Source organism: Erpetoichthys calabaricus, chromosome 17 (genome assembly GCF_900747795.2).
Source record: "Erpetoichthys calabaricus chromosome 17, fErpCal1.3, whole genome shotgun sequence".
Classification (NCBI taxonomy): domain Eukaryota; kingdom Metazoa; phylum Chordata; class Cladistia; order Polypteriformes; family Polypteridae; genus Erpetoichthys; species Erpetoichthys calabaricus.
Window position 1 is genome coordinate 54,515,394 of NC_041410.2, and position 16,382 is coordinate 54,531,775.

The following is a 16,382-nucleotide window of genomic DNA, read 5'->3' on the forward strand; positions in this document are numbered from 1 at the left end:
GTATATGGACAAAAAACAGGTTCCAGTTATGACCATTACGCGTAGAATTTCGAAATGAAACCTGCCTAACTTTTTTAAGTAAGCTGTAAGGAATGAGCCTGCCAAATTTCAGCCTTCTACCTACAAGGGAAGTTGGACAATTAGTGATGAGTGAGTGAGTCAGTGAGGGCTTTGCCTTTTATTAGTATAGATATATACACACTATATACACATATATATATATATATATATATATATATATATATATATATATATATATATATATATATATATATATATATTGTGGTACCCGGATGGGGGTGGTACCCAGCCGGGACACCCGAGAAGACCGGAGGAGGGCTTGTTCCTCCTCCAGACCTCGAGGGGGCGACCGCGGGTACAGAGTTGGGAAGCTCGACCCTGTAGGGGCCCGTGGTCACAGCCAGGAGGACCCCAATACCTGGAGGACCCTGGACCTCAGCACTTCCGCCACACCAGGAAGTGCTGGGGGGAAGAGGAACAGGGACACCCAGAGTGTTTCCGGGGAGACAGCCGGCACTTCCGCAACACTGGGGCATGATGGTGGGAGATTGCCAGGAACACACCTGGAGCACATCTGGGTGCTTATTTAAAGGGGACGCCTCCCTTCAGAGATGGACTTGAGTCAGGTGGAAGAAGGACAAGGTTTCTGGAGGAGAGATGGAGGCGGTCTGAAGACACAGAGAGAGAGAGAAGGCACTGTGTTGGCCTGGACTGTGGGGTATTGGGGGTCTGTGAGTGACTTTGTATTATGGAGACCCTGAATAAACGTGTGTGGGGTAATGCTAACATGTCTGCCTGTCTGTGTCCGGGTCATACTCCACAATATATACACACACACTATATACATGTGGGTGTATCCCGATGCCCAGGTTAATTTTCCCCTTCATGTTCTAGTCACTCTGTCTCTCTCACCAATTCACCACCTAACAGCTAATGTGTGGAGAGTACAGTATACCGGAGAAAAAAATGGCTGCTGTCGCATCATCCAAATGGATTCTACACATTAGTGGTGGTTGAAGAGGCTTCCCCACACACTATGAAAACCACTTTGTGTAGTGAGAAAAATGCTATATAAATGTAAATAATAATAATTATTACTATTATTATGATGTCATGCCTGATGGTGACTTATATCTCCAAAAATGCTGAAGCATATAACTGACATTATTGAACTTATGTTCTCTTTGGCAGGCCACCTTCTTAGTGCAAACACCCAGAGGGAAACATGATATGACCATACATTTAATACTGTGAAGACAACTGTCAAAGCTAAGAAATTCAGCAAAACAGACTATGCACAGTAGTTTATTCTGAAACTGGGAAAGCGTGGCACATCCCAAGTTATGACTGGTCATGGGCAAGCTGCATCTGTATGGTCAGTCTGGTAAAAAGAAGATACCATGAACAAGGTTGTTTTTTTTTTGCATAGTATAGTACTAACAGACACAGTTACTTAATATGAGGTAATGGATTTTCCTAGTTAATTAAGGAGCTGTTGATATTTGTGTTTCCTGTTCATCTGCCAAGAGTAACAGAATGGTTTTCACTGACCAAATCTGATTCCATTTCTCTGGCAGAACTATTAAGCCTTTAGGAGCATAAGGAAGGTAGAAACCATGAATCATGTAGTGCAGGGGTGGTCAATTAATGTCCTGGAGGTCCACAGTATCTACATTTTTATTCAAACCAGTTTTATAACTACTAGAAGCTAGTCCTAACTGATAAAGAAACATGATATTTAATTATATGGCTTGTTAGTGCTTTCATTTTTCTAAGACAAAAACTGAATATTGTTTGTTTTCAAAAAACTTTACCCATATGTTTTGAGGTCCTACATCTCTCTCATTTATTTCAAAACATTGTATTAACACAGATACCTCATGATGCTCTCAGATCAGGTCAGGTTGGGGAGTATGCACTGGTACAGAGTGTTGCCGCACTCATCACATGACAAAACTGCTCAGGATACTGGTTGGCAAACCCCTAGGCAGACACGTGGTCCAGTCCCACCCCCTGGAAATGACCACCTATCTGCCGCAGCCAAGTGTTATGTGGGCATCTCCTTGGCTTGGTCCAGCCACTCGGGTTCACAACCATGAGAATAACTGTGAGTCGGATAACCCGAGGGTAATTGTGCCACATGGCTGCAGTTCCATATCTGATGCTCCCTCACAATGCAGGTAACGTGCATCAGTTGGGAGTCCATGAGCAACGGCTCATTTGACACAAAGTCAAACCAGTGGTATCCAATTATTCTCCAAAGAGACACAGTACTGAAGGAGTCCAGTCATCATCTCAAGTCAATGGATAGCATCCATGTCTTACAACCATACAGCAAAACAGGAAGCACCAGGATTCTAAGGACTTGGACCTTTGCCCATTTGCATAGATAGCGGGAATGCCACACACCAATTTGTGACCTCATGACCTCCCATGCTCTCCCATTCTGTCTACTGACTTCACAGGGAGAATCTCCAGAGACATGAATGTCACTGCCGAGGTAAGTAAATCTCTGAACAAGGTCAACACTCTCTCCACAGACAGACACACTGCGAATGGCTGTGACCAAGAGGTCATTAAAGGTCTGGATCTTGGTTTTTATCCAAGACACTCACAAGCCCAGACACTCAGACTCCTAGCTCAGTCTTTCAAAAGCCCCAATCAGCGCCTCCATTGACTCGGCCAAGATCACAGCATCATCGGCAACGTCAAAATCAGTGAATCTTTCTTTACGAACAGAAGCCCCACAGCCGCGGTTCACAGCTAATTGGCAGATCAGCCTCAAGAACCGTGGACCCAGATATGTCCATTGTCCTAGCTAGAGGATCAGTTTTAAACAGTTGCTTAAAGTAGCCAGCCCAGAGGGTCACAATTGTAATGTCATCTGTAAGGACCGTTTCATCACCTGCCATGACTGCAAATCTCTGAGAAAACAGATTCGGATGTGCATAATGTTACGATTCCTCTGTAAGCAGAACGTGTGTCATTAGATCATAGATAGTGTGTCACCTGCTCACAGATTCCTCTAAAAAGTGCCGCTTTATCTGCCCTCAAAGCCGCCCTTCTCAGTTCCCAGTACAGACCGCAGTTACCATCAAGCAATGTGCTGTGACTGCTCTCAATGGTATCCAGGGTACCATCTGAGATGAAACACCTCTTTCTGGAAACACCAGCAACACCTACGCAACCCTCAGCAACCTTCAGGGTCTTGTCACAGAAGGTTTCTCATATCACATTAGGATTAGCAGTCGTACTCAAGTCTGAAAGTTCTTCACACAAACTGTGCAAACTCATTAGAAACAGCCTGATCTTGGAGTGTGTCCAGGTCTAGCCTCATTCTCCTAGTAGGTGTTAGCCTAATGGACCTAAGATGGATCTTCAGAGAAGCAACAACATGTCAGGAGTCCGTATTCATAAACTGGGAACTTCTATAGACCCTGCAGTTCTGTAGGAGACTCCAGCATCTGCCCACAAGGATGTGATCAATCTCCTTCACTGCACCACCAGTACTGGAATACCTAGTCCAACGATGTGGCTCAGGGTGATGGAACCAGGATCAGGTGATCCACAGTTACTGACCTTTTGTTAAATCCATGAACATTTAGCCACTTTCACCATAGTCACCAGACCCATAGGGACCGACACAATCCTCTCAGCCAGCCCTGTCAGAGCCAGTGGTCACACTGAAGTCACCCATGACCAGATGAGTGTCATCTTGCGGGCACCCATCAACTACCGAGTGAAGTTGCAAATAAAATGTCTCCCTCACCAAAACATCACTCACTGCGGTAGAAGCATACACTGAGACAACAGACAATGCATCCAGAGATTGCCTTAACCTGAGTCTCATAATATGCTCGTTGAAAAGACATCGGACACCAATTGAAGGAGCCAATTTGCCACAGCAACAGCTACTCCACCTGGAGTGGCGCAGTGGTAGTGCTGCTGCTTTGCAGTAAGGAGACTGTGGAAGACTGTGGGTTCGCTTCCCGGTTCCTCCCTGTGTGGATAGCGCTTTGAGTACTGAGAAAAGCGCTATATAAATGTAATGAATTATTATTATTATTATTATTACTCCCTGAGTATGACAGCCATCAGAGCGACCGGATAAAATAAAGGAGAACCCATCTATAGAGATTTGGCCATTCTGAGGTCTGCATACCTCAGAGAATGCCTCCATGAGTTTACAAAGCTCCTCTGACAGCAGAGGAAGATCATCATGCCGAAGAGACAACGTGTTCCACATGCCTGCCTGGATGGGCTGTGGTGCAGTGGGCGATGCCTCAGCACCACATCAGTTCCAATCCCCAACAGACCTGATCCCATTGTTTCTTCGACGGTTTAGTCTCTTCCGGGGACAAGGCTCCTGAAGGCTTTCCCCCATCCCCTTTATAATACGAGCAGCCTTCCTATGGATGGCTGCAAGAGAGCTTCTCCCATGGAGAACAGAAAGGAGTCTTGTCTGCTGTTTCGGAGCTGAGTTAAGTTTTTATGGTGGCTGGAGTGCCAATCCTGCCACCAAGCCCCATGATTTCCCTGCAAGTTGGAGGACCGCTTCATAAATTCAGCAGTTTATTACTAAAGTAGGCAATCAAAGGATCTGAACTGTAACAAGCTAGTTAGCTAAAACTAACCCCCTTCATCCAATACTGCAGGTTAAAATAGTAGCCACTGTGGACCTCTAGGACCATAACTGCTTATCTCTGATATAGTGTATCACTAATGGAGGTTGATGCAATTGCCATGCTGTCTGCCAAGACAGAGGTAACAAGATCCAAAGTGAAGCTTAAAAACTGATTGTTTAATTTGCTGATTCTCCCACACTCAGCTGTGTTCCTTTCTGGCTCTTTTCTCAGAATGGCATCTGCTTTTTAAGAACTTTCTGATACTTAGCTGACATTTTTGAACCAGACTAGACGTTCCTTTCAGCTTCAAATGGTTTAGGTAGACAAATAACCTTAGCAGTGTTTCATAGACTCTGTGTTATTGTGTGTGTGCAGAGGGTGCAAACCTATAAATACCTGGGAGTGCAGCTGGATGATAAATTGGACTGGACTGCCAATATTGATGCTCTGTGTAAGAAAGGACAGAGCCGACTATACTTCCTTAGAAGGCTGGCGTCCTTCAACATCTGCAATAAGATGCTGCAGATGTTCTATCAGACTGTTGGGGCGAGCACCCTCTTCTACGCAGTGGTGTGCTGAGGAAGCAGCATAAAGAAGAGGGACGCCTCACGCCTGGACAAACTGGTGAGGAAGGCAGGCTCTATTGTAGGCACAGAGCTGGACAGTTTGACATCTGTGGCGGAGTGACAGACGCTGAGCAGGCTCCTGTCAATCATGGAGAATCCACTGCATCAACTAAACAGTGTCATCTTCAGACAGAGGAGCAGCTTCAGCGACAGACTGCTGTCAATGTCCTGCTCCACTGACAGACTGAGGAGATTGTTCCTCCCCCACACTATGTGACTCTTCAATTCCACCCAGGGGGGTAAACGTTAAAATTATACAAAGTTATTGTCTGTCTGTATACCTGCATTGTTATCGGCATTGTTATCACTCTTTAATTTAATATTGTTCTTTATCAGTATGCTGCTGCTGGAGTATGTGAATTTCCCCTTGGGATTAATAAAGTATCTATCTATCTATCTATCGGGGATTTGCAAAATTACAAAATAAGTAAAAAATGTTTAATGGTTGTTAAAATTATCAAGTGAATTTGCCTAAGGTCAGCTAAAGGTATTTTCTTTCATTTTGTTTTTTTTTTGTATGAGAAAATGAGGGAAATGTATATAAGTGTAGAAGTAAATCTTTGAAAAGGACGAAAATATAATACGTAATATTATTGCACCTCTTTTGTAAACCGCCTAAGAGGCAGAAAGTGTATACTGAATACAAGGTTCACAGCAAGCTGGTAACAAAGAGCCAGGCTCAATTTGGAGTCATAAATCTAAAATTGCTAAAATGTATCCTGCATAAGCTGATAATAAGCTGTCTAAGACAAGAATCAAATCACTCAACTAAACTTTTGACTAAACTAATCGACTAAAATATGTTTATCACATACAGGTCTATAATAGGTATTTGTGTCATGCTTAACAATACCTAGTATATCTGATCTTGTTGAAAATGTTTCCCTCTCTACTTCTGTCTATTCTACTTACCAGCATAGTATTTACCACAAGACGACACAGTGCTGAGGAATTCATGATAACCCAATGAGTGCCTACAAAGCACTTAGCAGTTCTCTGTCAAGTGCAAATAAGCATGCAGTTTTTGTTATGGCTCATTCACTTTGCACTGAGGCTATCTACAGAAGAACAAGTGGCATTTGTCTAGTTTTAACCAGAACAGAATGCATCTAACATTTTTATTAAATCTGTGGTGCAGCATTTTCAAAATGTGAGCTAGAATTCTGAAGCAGATGCATGGCTTAAATATCCAAAAACATATGAAAAACATTTTAAATTTACAAGTGACATTAGTCATGTAACACTGTATACCAGTTTAATAAAAAGGGCACTATAGTAGTAATTACCAAGCTCAGAAATATGAAGAGTCAAGAGTAAAGCAGGAACCATAACTTAGACAAATCACAGATACCAAACAATCCAGCATTATATGTTTGGGAAACTGGCAGGGATGGATATAGGCAGGAAACACCTCTGGTGACATTAAAAGTAGTCTTTTATAGAGCAGTGTACATGATACATTAAGTCAATAACTTGTTATACTGTATTAATCCCTGAGGGGAAATTCTCATTTTCACATACCCCAATTTAGAGTTTTAGGGGCAGAGCGCAGGGTCAATTATTTATACAGCACCCCTGGAACAATTGCAGGTTAAGGGCCTTGCTCATGGGCCCAATGGAGTAGCATTCCTTCTGTCACTGCTGGAATTCAAACTGGCAACCTTCAAGGTAACTTAGAACTGTACCTACCATTAACTGTTGAATCAGCAGGTCCACCAGGAAAGTGATCTTGTTACCAAACAAAACATATGCACAGTTGCTGTAGCATTTGCTGCATGCCAAGTAGTATGCATTTACAGCACTGCAGAGAGACCTGTTGACAGAAAGGGGAGAGAGTTAGATAAACAGCTTAGTGCCACATATGAAAGAATGGCAGCATTTAACAAACTGAATTCAACAAATATGGTCAGTTAAACCATCGACAATGAAGTCAGAACAGAAACAAAAGCAGACGCCACTTTCTAAAATAAAATTAAATGAAGGTAATGTCCAGACAGTGTAACAGACAATGCAGTTTACAGTCATACTTGTGTATAAAGCTAAGTAAATCCATACTGTATATTATTAGACCTGCTTATTTGGATGAGACATGTAGAGCCATGGTCTATTCTGACAAAGGGACAAAAATCAGTCATGGGGTACATTTATAGCAAGTATTTGTCCATGAATTATTTCCTCTTTGGAATATATATAACTGCCAAATCTGAAATATTGCACAATCCAATTTTTGACATGGGTGTTAACAGATGTATTCAATGTGTTCAGTCAATGCAATATTTGATTCAAAGGGTTTATGAAAAGGTTTATTCCAGGACATGGCACTGGTCTATCACAGATTTACAGTTGTGGATCATTCAAACTTGTATATGTGTTTGGGATGTGGGAGAACATCTTGGAGAACACCCTGCATAGGGCACCATGCAGACAGTCCTGGGCTCATGCATAAACCTAGGAGTCTGGAGCTCTGAGGGGGCAATGCCAACTACCTCCAAGTACTATGTAATAATGCCACTTGGCTTTAAAATGTGTTTTTTTTTTATTACCATTAAGGATTGTTAGTAAGCAATTCAGTAGAAAATAAAAAGGGTTTCCTTTTACATGTACGGGCAGTGTGACCAGAATGTATTTTATATTATTAAGTCACTGTTCTTTGAAACATATTTATGGGACCATGCAATATTACATAATTAAATATTGTAGGTGTCCATTTGGGCAGTTGTCTGATTAGATAGATAGATAGATAGATAGATAGATAGATAGATAGATAGATAGATAGATAGATAGATAGATAGATAGATAGATAGATAGATAGATAGATAGATAATGAACTATCTTGCAGACAGACCTGAGTATGTGCGTCTCGGGAACTGCAGGTCTGACATTGTGGTCAGCAGCACAGAGTGCCGCAGGGGACTGTACTTTCTCCGGTCCTGTTCAGCCTATATACATCGGACTTCCAATATAACTCGGAGTCCTGCCACGTGCAAAAGTTCGCTGATGACACTGCTATTGTGGGCTGCATCAGGAACCTAATCAAGGACTTTGTTAAATGGTGCAACTCAAACCACCAACAACTGAACACCAGCAAAATCAAAGAGCTAGTGGTGGATTTTAGGAGGCCCAGGCCCCTCACGGACCCTGTGATTATCAGAGGGGACTGTGTGCAGAGGATACAGACCTATAAATACGGGGAAGTGCATCTGGATGATAAACTGGACTACCAATACTGATGCTCTGTGCAAGAGAGGACAGAGCCGACTATATTTCCTTAGGAGGCTGGCATCTTTCAACATCTGCAATAAGATGCTGCAGATGTTCTATCAAACGGTTGTGGCGATCGCCCTTTTCTACTTGGTGGTGTGCTGGGAGGCAGCATAAAGAAGAGGGACGCCTCATGCCTGGACAAACTGGTGAGGAAGGCAGGCTCTATTGTAGGCACAGAGCTGGACAGTTTGATATCTGTGACGGAGTGACAGACGCTGAGCAGGCTCCTGTCAATCATGGAGAATCCACTGAACAGTATCATCTCCAGACAGAGGAGCAGCTTCAGCGACAGACTGCTGTCACTGTTCTGCTCCACTGACAGACTGAGGAGATCGTTCCTCCCCCACACTATGCGACTCTTCAATTCCACTGGGGGGTGGGGGGGCCTTGGGGGTAAATGGTAACATTATACAATGTTATTGACTGTTATACCTGCCTCACACTCTCCACCTTGCACTTTTTAACTTGCACTGTGTTTTTATAACTCTTTAATTAATATTGTTTTTATCAGTATGCTGCTGCTACCCCTTGGGGATTAATAAAGTATCTATCTGTCTATTATCTTGTAAATGTTCAAAATTTGTTAATGATATTACCAAGGAAGCTAAATAACCATACACATTGATTATACTGTATTTACAACACTAGCACAGACAAAAACAAAATCATCATGCTGATGATGGTTGGGGAAGCCTAAAGCAACTTTTACAAAATACATGGTAAGAAAAAAATTATAAATATAAAATGTGTCATACAAACCCAAACCTGATACCTATACACGCCTACTTAAGTATAAACTTGCACACAAAACATGCCCGGATAGTTGAAGCAAACGCCTGTGTTTAATTTGCAGGTCATTAAGAAAGTGTTCTATTCAACATCAATATACTTTATACAATAATCATGAAAATAATTACAGGTTACACATTCTGGGCATGATACCAGAACTAAAAATTTGCACTTAATAATGAAAAAGACATACGTATTTGATATCTTTGAAAGTCCCCTGAAAAACCTATTAACTTGGGATTTATACTTCATAAATCCATAAACTTTTATTTTTTTCCCTAATTATTTTCTTAAAATGCTTACATTATATCTTTAATATATATACTTCTTTTATATTTCTTTTTATAGGCAAAATACATGGCTACCTGGTTATTTTAAACCAAATCTAAGAATTTTATAAATTCCAGCGGTGTTAAAGTGGCATTTCTTAATCAGCACCTTCGCTGCTGAGCAAAATATCACAGTTTATGGAGTCCTTCTTTATAGCATGAACATACTGGCATTGTAATTTGAAATGAATTTTAAGTGTAATTTAGGTCATTCAACGTCTCCAAAATTAATGTGCATCATTAATTATACATTGATTCATTTGCAGCAGGAAAATGTCAGAGATCACCAAGAAATCAAAACTCTCTCCTTAAAAACAAAAGAAAATTAATTTTTTTTTTCAAAATTTAAGCAAATCATCCAACACTTAATGTCATTCACTAATATTGTATATCTCAGTCTGAGCATAGACTTGTGCCCTGACTTACTGCTAATTTGACTAAGAGTACAACTGAGAAGGGGATACAACAGAGAATGAAGGAATCATTGTTGCACTGAAATTGTACAGTATGAATTTATACTTTCAGAACTCAACTTTACATGCAAAAAAAAAATGAAAGGGTTCAAATATCCTGCCACAGACAGTTTCCTGTTTTCAACAGCATGATCTGAGTGGAGTAGGTGAAGTGGAAAGGGTAGCATCAATTTTCACATTATGATGTCAGTCTACTCAAAATAGGTAGGAGTCAGGCCAAGGGTTGAGAAACTCTATAGACTTAAAATACATAAACGCACACACAAGGGCCTTTTGCAAATAAAAAAAAAAATGATATCTTGACATATTTTTGAAAAAAAAAAAAAAAATTAAATTCAAGAGCTCTCCTTAAATGATCTTGATGTATTTGTTTTAATAATCACTTAGAACTTAACTAAAGTAATATAAGCACACATAGCGTATTGTATAAATAAACACATACTTTTATAAAAAAAATAAAAAATAAAAATAAATAAATATATCACATTGGACAGTATGGCAGTGCAATGGTTAGCAACGACACTTCATTACTCCAGAGTTCAGGTTTTAATTTCCAGCCTGATCACTGCCTGCAGCGGTGTCCTCTAGGCACTTCAACTTTCCAACCACATCTCATAGACATGCAGGTTGGTTTAGTTGGTTAACTCTAAATCTGCCCAGAATTGTTAGTATTCCTGTCTGAAAGAGTGTGCCCTGCAATAAGATGTATCCTTTTGCTTTGCATCCAATGCATCTTGTATACCATTCATGTAGTATATTTACAACAGAGTAATGAACAAACTGGGATGAGGCTATGGATGGATGAAGCTGAAAGAGGGTGACAGTTTAGAAAACTGCAAGAATACTTACTGATTTTACAGAATCTGGATGGGAGAATGTGATTAATCCAGCTATGACAATGGTGATCCATTTCAAAAATGATAAAATTTGAGACAATCTATTCCAAACCATATAAACTAACTAATGTTACTAAATAAAAATGATTCATACTTTGAACATGACTCCAAAATATTATATGAAGCCCACTTGAATTAGGCTGAAATTTCTTTCCTTTGTAAGTCAAATATAACCATGGAATATGTAATTACTTCCACTACCAAGAGGAATGGGGATTTTAAATAAGGAGACATGATACACTAAATGGGTGGCATTTTGTATGTTCTCCCTGTGCACTTGTGGGTTTTCTTCTGGGTGCTCCAGTTTTCTCTCATGATCTAAAGACATGCAGGTTAGGTGAACTGGTAATGTTAAACTGGCCCTAGAGTGTGCCTCTGTGTGTGTGTTCAACCTGCAATGGACTGGTGCCCTGTCCAGAGGCTGTACTGCTTTGAGCCATATGCTTGCTGGGATAGGCTCCAGCATCAAGGTCAGCCTGCCCTGGATAAGCATGTAAAGTAGATAGATGGATAAATGATGCACTAAATGATATCACTTATCAAATGCTGTCCTGTATTTGAGATGGTAATGATTATATACATTAATGTGCAAGTTTAAAATTTCCTATTTTATTAATTTAAAACTGCCTAACTGAAAATTTCACCACAAAGTTGTGATAACTTAATAGTAACATCACAACACAGTGATTAAAACATTATGTTCCACAAGCTTAAAAAATTTTAATACAAGGTGATAATTTCTTTGATGGAGACATTATATTAAATTACAAAACGCGAATGAATTAATTTTGTTTAGTGATTTTTGGTCAATTAAATAGTTTGATTTATTATATTAATTGAAGTCAAATATTCAAAATGAACACATTTCAAACAAATAAGCTCTAGTTCACTTTGTAATTGTGTTATCTGATCGGAGTCCAAATTTTCAGGATGAGTGAACTTAGACGGAGTGTGCATCTACGGTACAGAACTGGAAGACACCGAACATGGCATGAGGCTATACTGGGAGCAAACAGCAGATGCTTCTGTTTGGGATGAGTTCAGCACTCACATCTACAAATGCTTCTCCTGAATCTGGGAACGTTCAGAGATGTGGAGTATGAATTGATCCCGCTTTTAGCGGTGGAGGCTAATGCCATGATCTTTGCCAAAAAAGTTGCTGGTGCTCGTGACAGAGGTTGTAAAAGTGAAGAAAGACTCATTCCATGTAATGGTATCAACATAATCTTAAAACATTTGACGAAAGGCAGGTGAAGCAGTGTTCAAATTGAAGGCGGGTGCGCACAGGAGTACAGTGAGGCCATTCAAAATTTATATTAGGTGGACTTGGTGATCCTGTAGAAAATCATTCAAGGATTCAGAGTGGTGGAGGTTATCCAAGACTGTTCTCACTAATAGTTATCCCAAATGGGGATACACATTGCCAGTAGCATCAACTGGAGTTGGGTCCGTTCCTGTTTTTTAGGTTAGCATGGTAAAAAGTGAAAGAGGTGTACAGGATCCAACTGGATATGTGATGGGGACAAATTTGAAGACCATCTGACAGATGAACCTCAGAGCCAGGAAATGGAGTTAAGAGAACAGATTTTGTCCAGGCAGGAGAACAATAAACCAATTCTGTGCCCATATACCAAGGACTCATAGGAGTAAACCAATCCCATCTACATATGCTTTTGTATAATTTGAAACAGCTTATGACCATGTGCAGTGTGGCATCTTGTGGAAACTGTTATAAGAATATGGAGTTCCAGGGCTACTGCCATGTTCTATTTGGTCTCTGAAGTTAAGTTCCTTTAATAGAGACGCTGAAATTCCATTAAGGGTGCATCTTGGTTCCTCTACTAATAATGAATTTTATAGCCAGGAAGTCAATGTGCCATGAAGACTTTGACAGCAGTCATTTTAAAAACCTGACAGTTACTTCTCTGCTCTTTCCTAATGATGTTATTCTCCATTATTTTCAACCAAGCAATACGGTACAATCGTATTTGCTCAGACCCGACAGACCGGGATAAACAACTGCAGGAGCTCAGACAAGATTTCATCAGACAAGGTTACACCCCCAAAACAACAGACACTCAAATAAGAAAAGCTACTGCCATACCCAGAGACAACCTTCTTGAATATAAAAACAAAGACAACAAGAACCGCATCCCCCTTGTTGTCACCTACAACCCACATATTGAAACACTTCGAAAAATTATAAAAGAACTTCAGCCAATACTAAACATTGACCAAACACTGAAATATGTATTTCCTGAACCTCCCCTCCTGGCATACAGACAGCCACCAAACCTTCAGCAACTAATTGTCCGAAGCTCCCTAAGTGAACCAACAGAAAATGGCACATCTCCATGTCTACAGAAAAGATGCAAAACATGTGCCCACATTTATGATACAGACCGTATAGTTATACCACACTGCCGACTTGAACATCACATAAAGGGATCATTTTCCTGCAGATCATCTAATGTGGTCTACCTAATTCTCTGCATGAAATGTCCTGACACTGCACTCTATGTGGGAGAAACTGGACAAACACTCCAGAGAATGAATTTACACAGGTTCCACATTAAACATGGCAACACAGATGTTCCTGTAGCGGCCCACTTCAACAGCCATGGACACTGTTGAGAGGGACTTTAAAGTCACAGTGCTTATGGGCAACTTCAAAACACAGCAAGAGAGAAAAGAATGGGAAGTTAAACTCATGCTAAAATTTAATACATTACAACATGGATTGAATAAAGACAAGAGTTTTATGGCCAGATATGAGGATTGTTTACATCTCTCAGAATGACAGACAACCTGTCTACAGATCCACATTGTTTTGAAAAAACTCATTACAAACTTCAAAAGACTTTGTTGGACAGTTACCTTATCCAGAGACCTTGACAATACATTGTTCTTTTCTCTCTTGTTAAATTAACCCTAGCCTGAATGAATCTATTATTTTTTTACATTTAAAATTTCTCATTTAAAGATTTACCATTATTATTTCTTGTCCTAGAGTGTGTAAGTAAACACAGGGAACTCCAGTTTCTGTATTACATCTTGCCTGAAGAAGGGGCCTGAGTTGCCTCGTAATCTTTTTAGTTAGCCAATAAAAGGTGTCATTTTGCTTGGCTTTTCTCTACATTCATAATGGCTAACACGGTACAACACCCTAGTACTACATATACAAATATAAAGTCATGGATTTTACCATTGAAAACTATGACTTGTACCTTACAGGTAAGGGATTAGCTGCCAACCCAAGTAAAGATGTTCAAGTACCTCTAGGTCTTGTTCATGTGGGAAGCAATTGCGACTTTGATCATCAAAACAGTGCTGCGGTGGCACTTGACATAGAAGCTCAAATTAACATTTCAATTTATTGGTCAGACAGCACCCCCATTATCATCTAAACTGGAGAGAGATTGTAACTCTCAACCTCCCTAATGTGTCTGTTGATGTTCATAGACAAGTTGGAAAAGGTTGTTGAGAATAGAGTGGCCTTCCCAGTCTATCTCAGCATGACAATACCTTGACCCTCACCAGGAAAAGCAGAATGAAAATGAACTTAATGAATGAATCAATGAGATCAGTCTCATGAGATTCTGATGATGACAACCAAAATTCTTGTTTTATTTTAAGCACCCCTCAAGCTCACATCTGATTGTGATCTCAATGATAGTAAAATCTGACAAAAACTATCCCTTTAATATAGCTAAATATGCATAAGAGTCACAAGCGTAATTTGGCATAGATAGTAAATACTGTATACATGTGCCCAATAAAGATTTGGAAATGCACAATGTTTTTGTTTGTAAGTTTGAGTACATCTTTTATTTGAACTTTAATGAAGATTAAACAACATTTTAGGTTAATTAATTTTAAACTGATCTCATTACTACCAACTTAAAACATCGAGTGAAGTACACAGTACCTCTCTTACAATGAAGCATGGTCATGGTGGTATCAATACTGTGTGGCATAGTGGTTAGAGCTTTGGACTTTAAATTCTGAGGTTGTGAGTTCAAATCACTGTACTGACTACTACTTACTATGAGTAAGTCACTTCAACTGATGTGTTCCAATTAGAAAAACAAAACAAATGGAACCAATTGTATCTTTCAAATGTTGTTAAGTCATCTTTGCGTGTAATTTGGTAATACTTTGCTGTGGCACAGAACTGAAAGAAAAAATAATGGAACAAAGTAAAAATGGACTTAGCAAGAAAAATAGTCTACTGAAAACAAAGCTAGACAAATTTACCAAATTTACTTTTTGGTGAGACAATTTCCAAAATACATTAGCAAGCTACTAAAACTGTTCAAGTTACCTAATCTCAACCTTGTCAAACATCTGAGTCATATCTCGAAATCTGCATTTTATGAGTTTTACGTAGTAGGACTTCAAGAAAAATGAACAGAAAACTTCCAACGTCCAAAATTGGTACTGTAGACTAGGTGCCTCGTCAAAAATTTATTTAACAAGTAGAGTATTTAACATTTATGGGTAAATGAATATTTCTTTAAAACAAATCATGCTTACATCTATTAAACTGAGTGGTGCTGAAGAGAGCAGCTGATCACTGTTGCTTGTTCTCTTGGGTTCAGCTATACTTGGTCTCATTAGAAATTCAGCATGTATGGGATAAGGCAGGCCCCAGGTGGCTTGCAGTGTTAAATGGCAGATTAAAGAGCGCACAACTAATTTCTTTACTCTAATCTTATTAGAAAAAAACAGCTGTCAACTGTCACCATGTGAACAGAAACCTTCTGTGACAAGAACAAAACAGGCTGCGCATTTTACTCATAAAGGTACAGTACATAGAGGCACTGCTCATACTTGTCACTTTGTATAGATTTTAATCAATCTTTTTCTCTCTCTCCCTCTCTCTCTCTCTAATAATAACTGATATAATTTAGAAATTATGCAGCTGAAATATTTAACAATGCAGCCAGTAGAGAGCCTATAAAAATATAAATAAATACCTTGGAATCTTATCTCTTTCGTACATGTATTTCAGTTATCTAGAAATGTAACCTGTTCAGGCCAGTTTTAATTTGCAACAAACATAGTCCAAGTTTAACAAAAGAAAACATCTCAAAAAAAGTCAGTAATAGCAAGTGCACCTTGTGACATCTAGATTAACAATTGCATGCTTTTTCAAAACAAAAGAGAAATAAACACTACTATTGTCTTGATATTGCCATTGTCTTAGAACTGCACATTTTGTAATGAACTGTATTACTCACAGTATCAATAAAGGGGCATATTTGCATCCTATGTATTTTGAAATATTTGAATAATTAATAAATTCACTAAAACCACAAATTGTACTTGATTGTGATATGTCTTGAACATAAATGTC

At 39.5% G+C, this 16,382-nt stretch overlaps 2 protein-coding genes across 2 annotated transcripts in view; one reads left to right on the plus strand and one right to left on the minus strand.

Moving 5' to 3' along the window:
- Window positions 1-16,382, minus strand: part of scaper (S-phase cyclin A-associated protein in the ER) — a 720,649-nt gene that overhangs the window by 198,100 nt on the left and 506,167 nt on the right. The window contains 1 exon segment of the mRNA XM_051920308.1: window positions 6,962-7,085. Within this exon segment, the coding sequence (XP_051776268.1) occupies window positions 6,962-7,085 (124 nt within the window).
- Window positions 1-16,382, plus strand: part of LOC127526109 (uncharacterized) — a 416,670-nt gene that overhangs the window by 157,512 nt on the left and 242,776 nt on the right. The gene's annotated exons all lie outside the window — the stretch shown is intronic.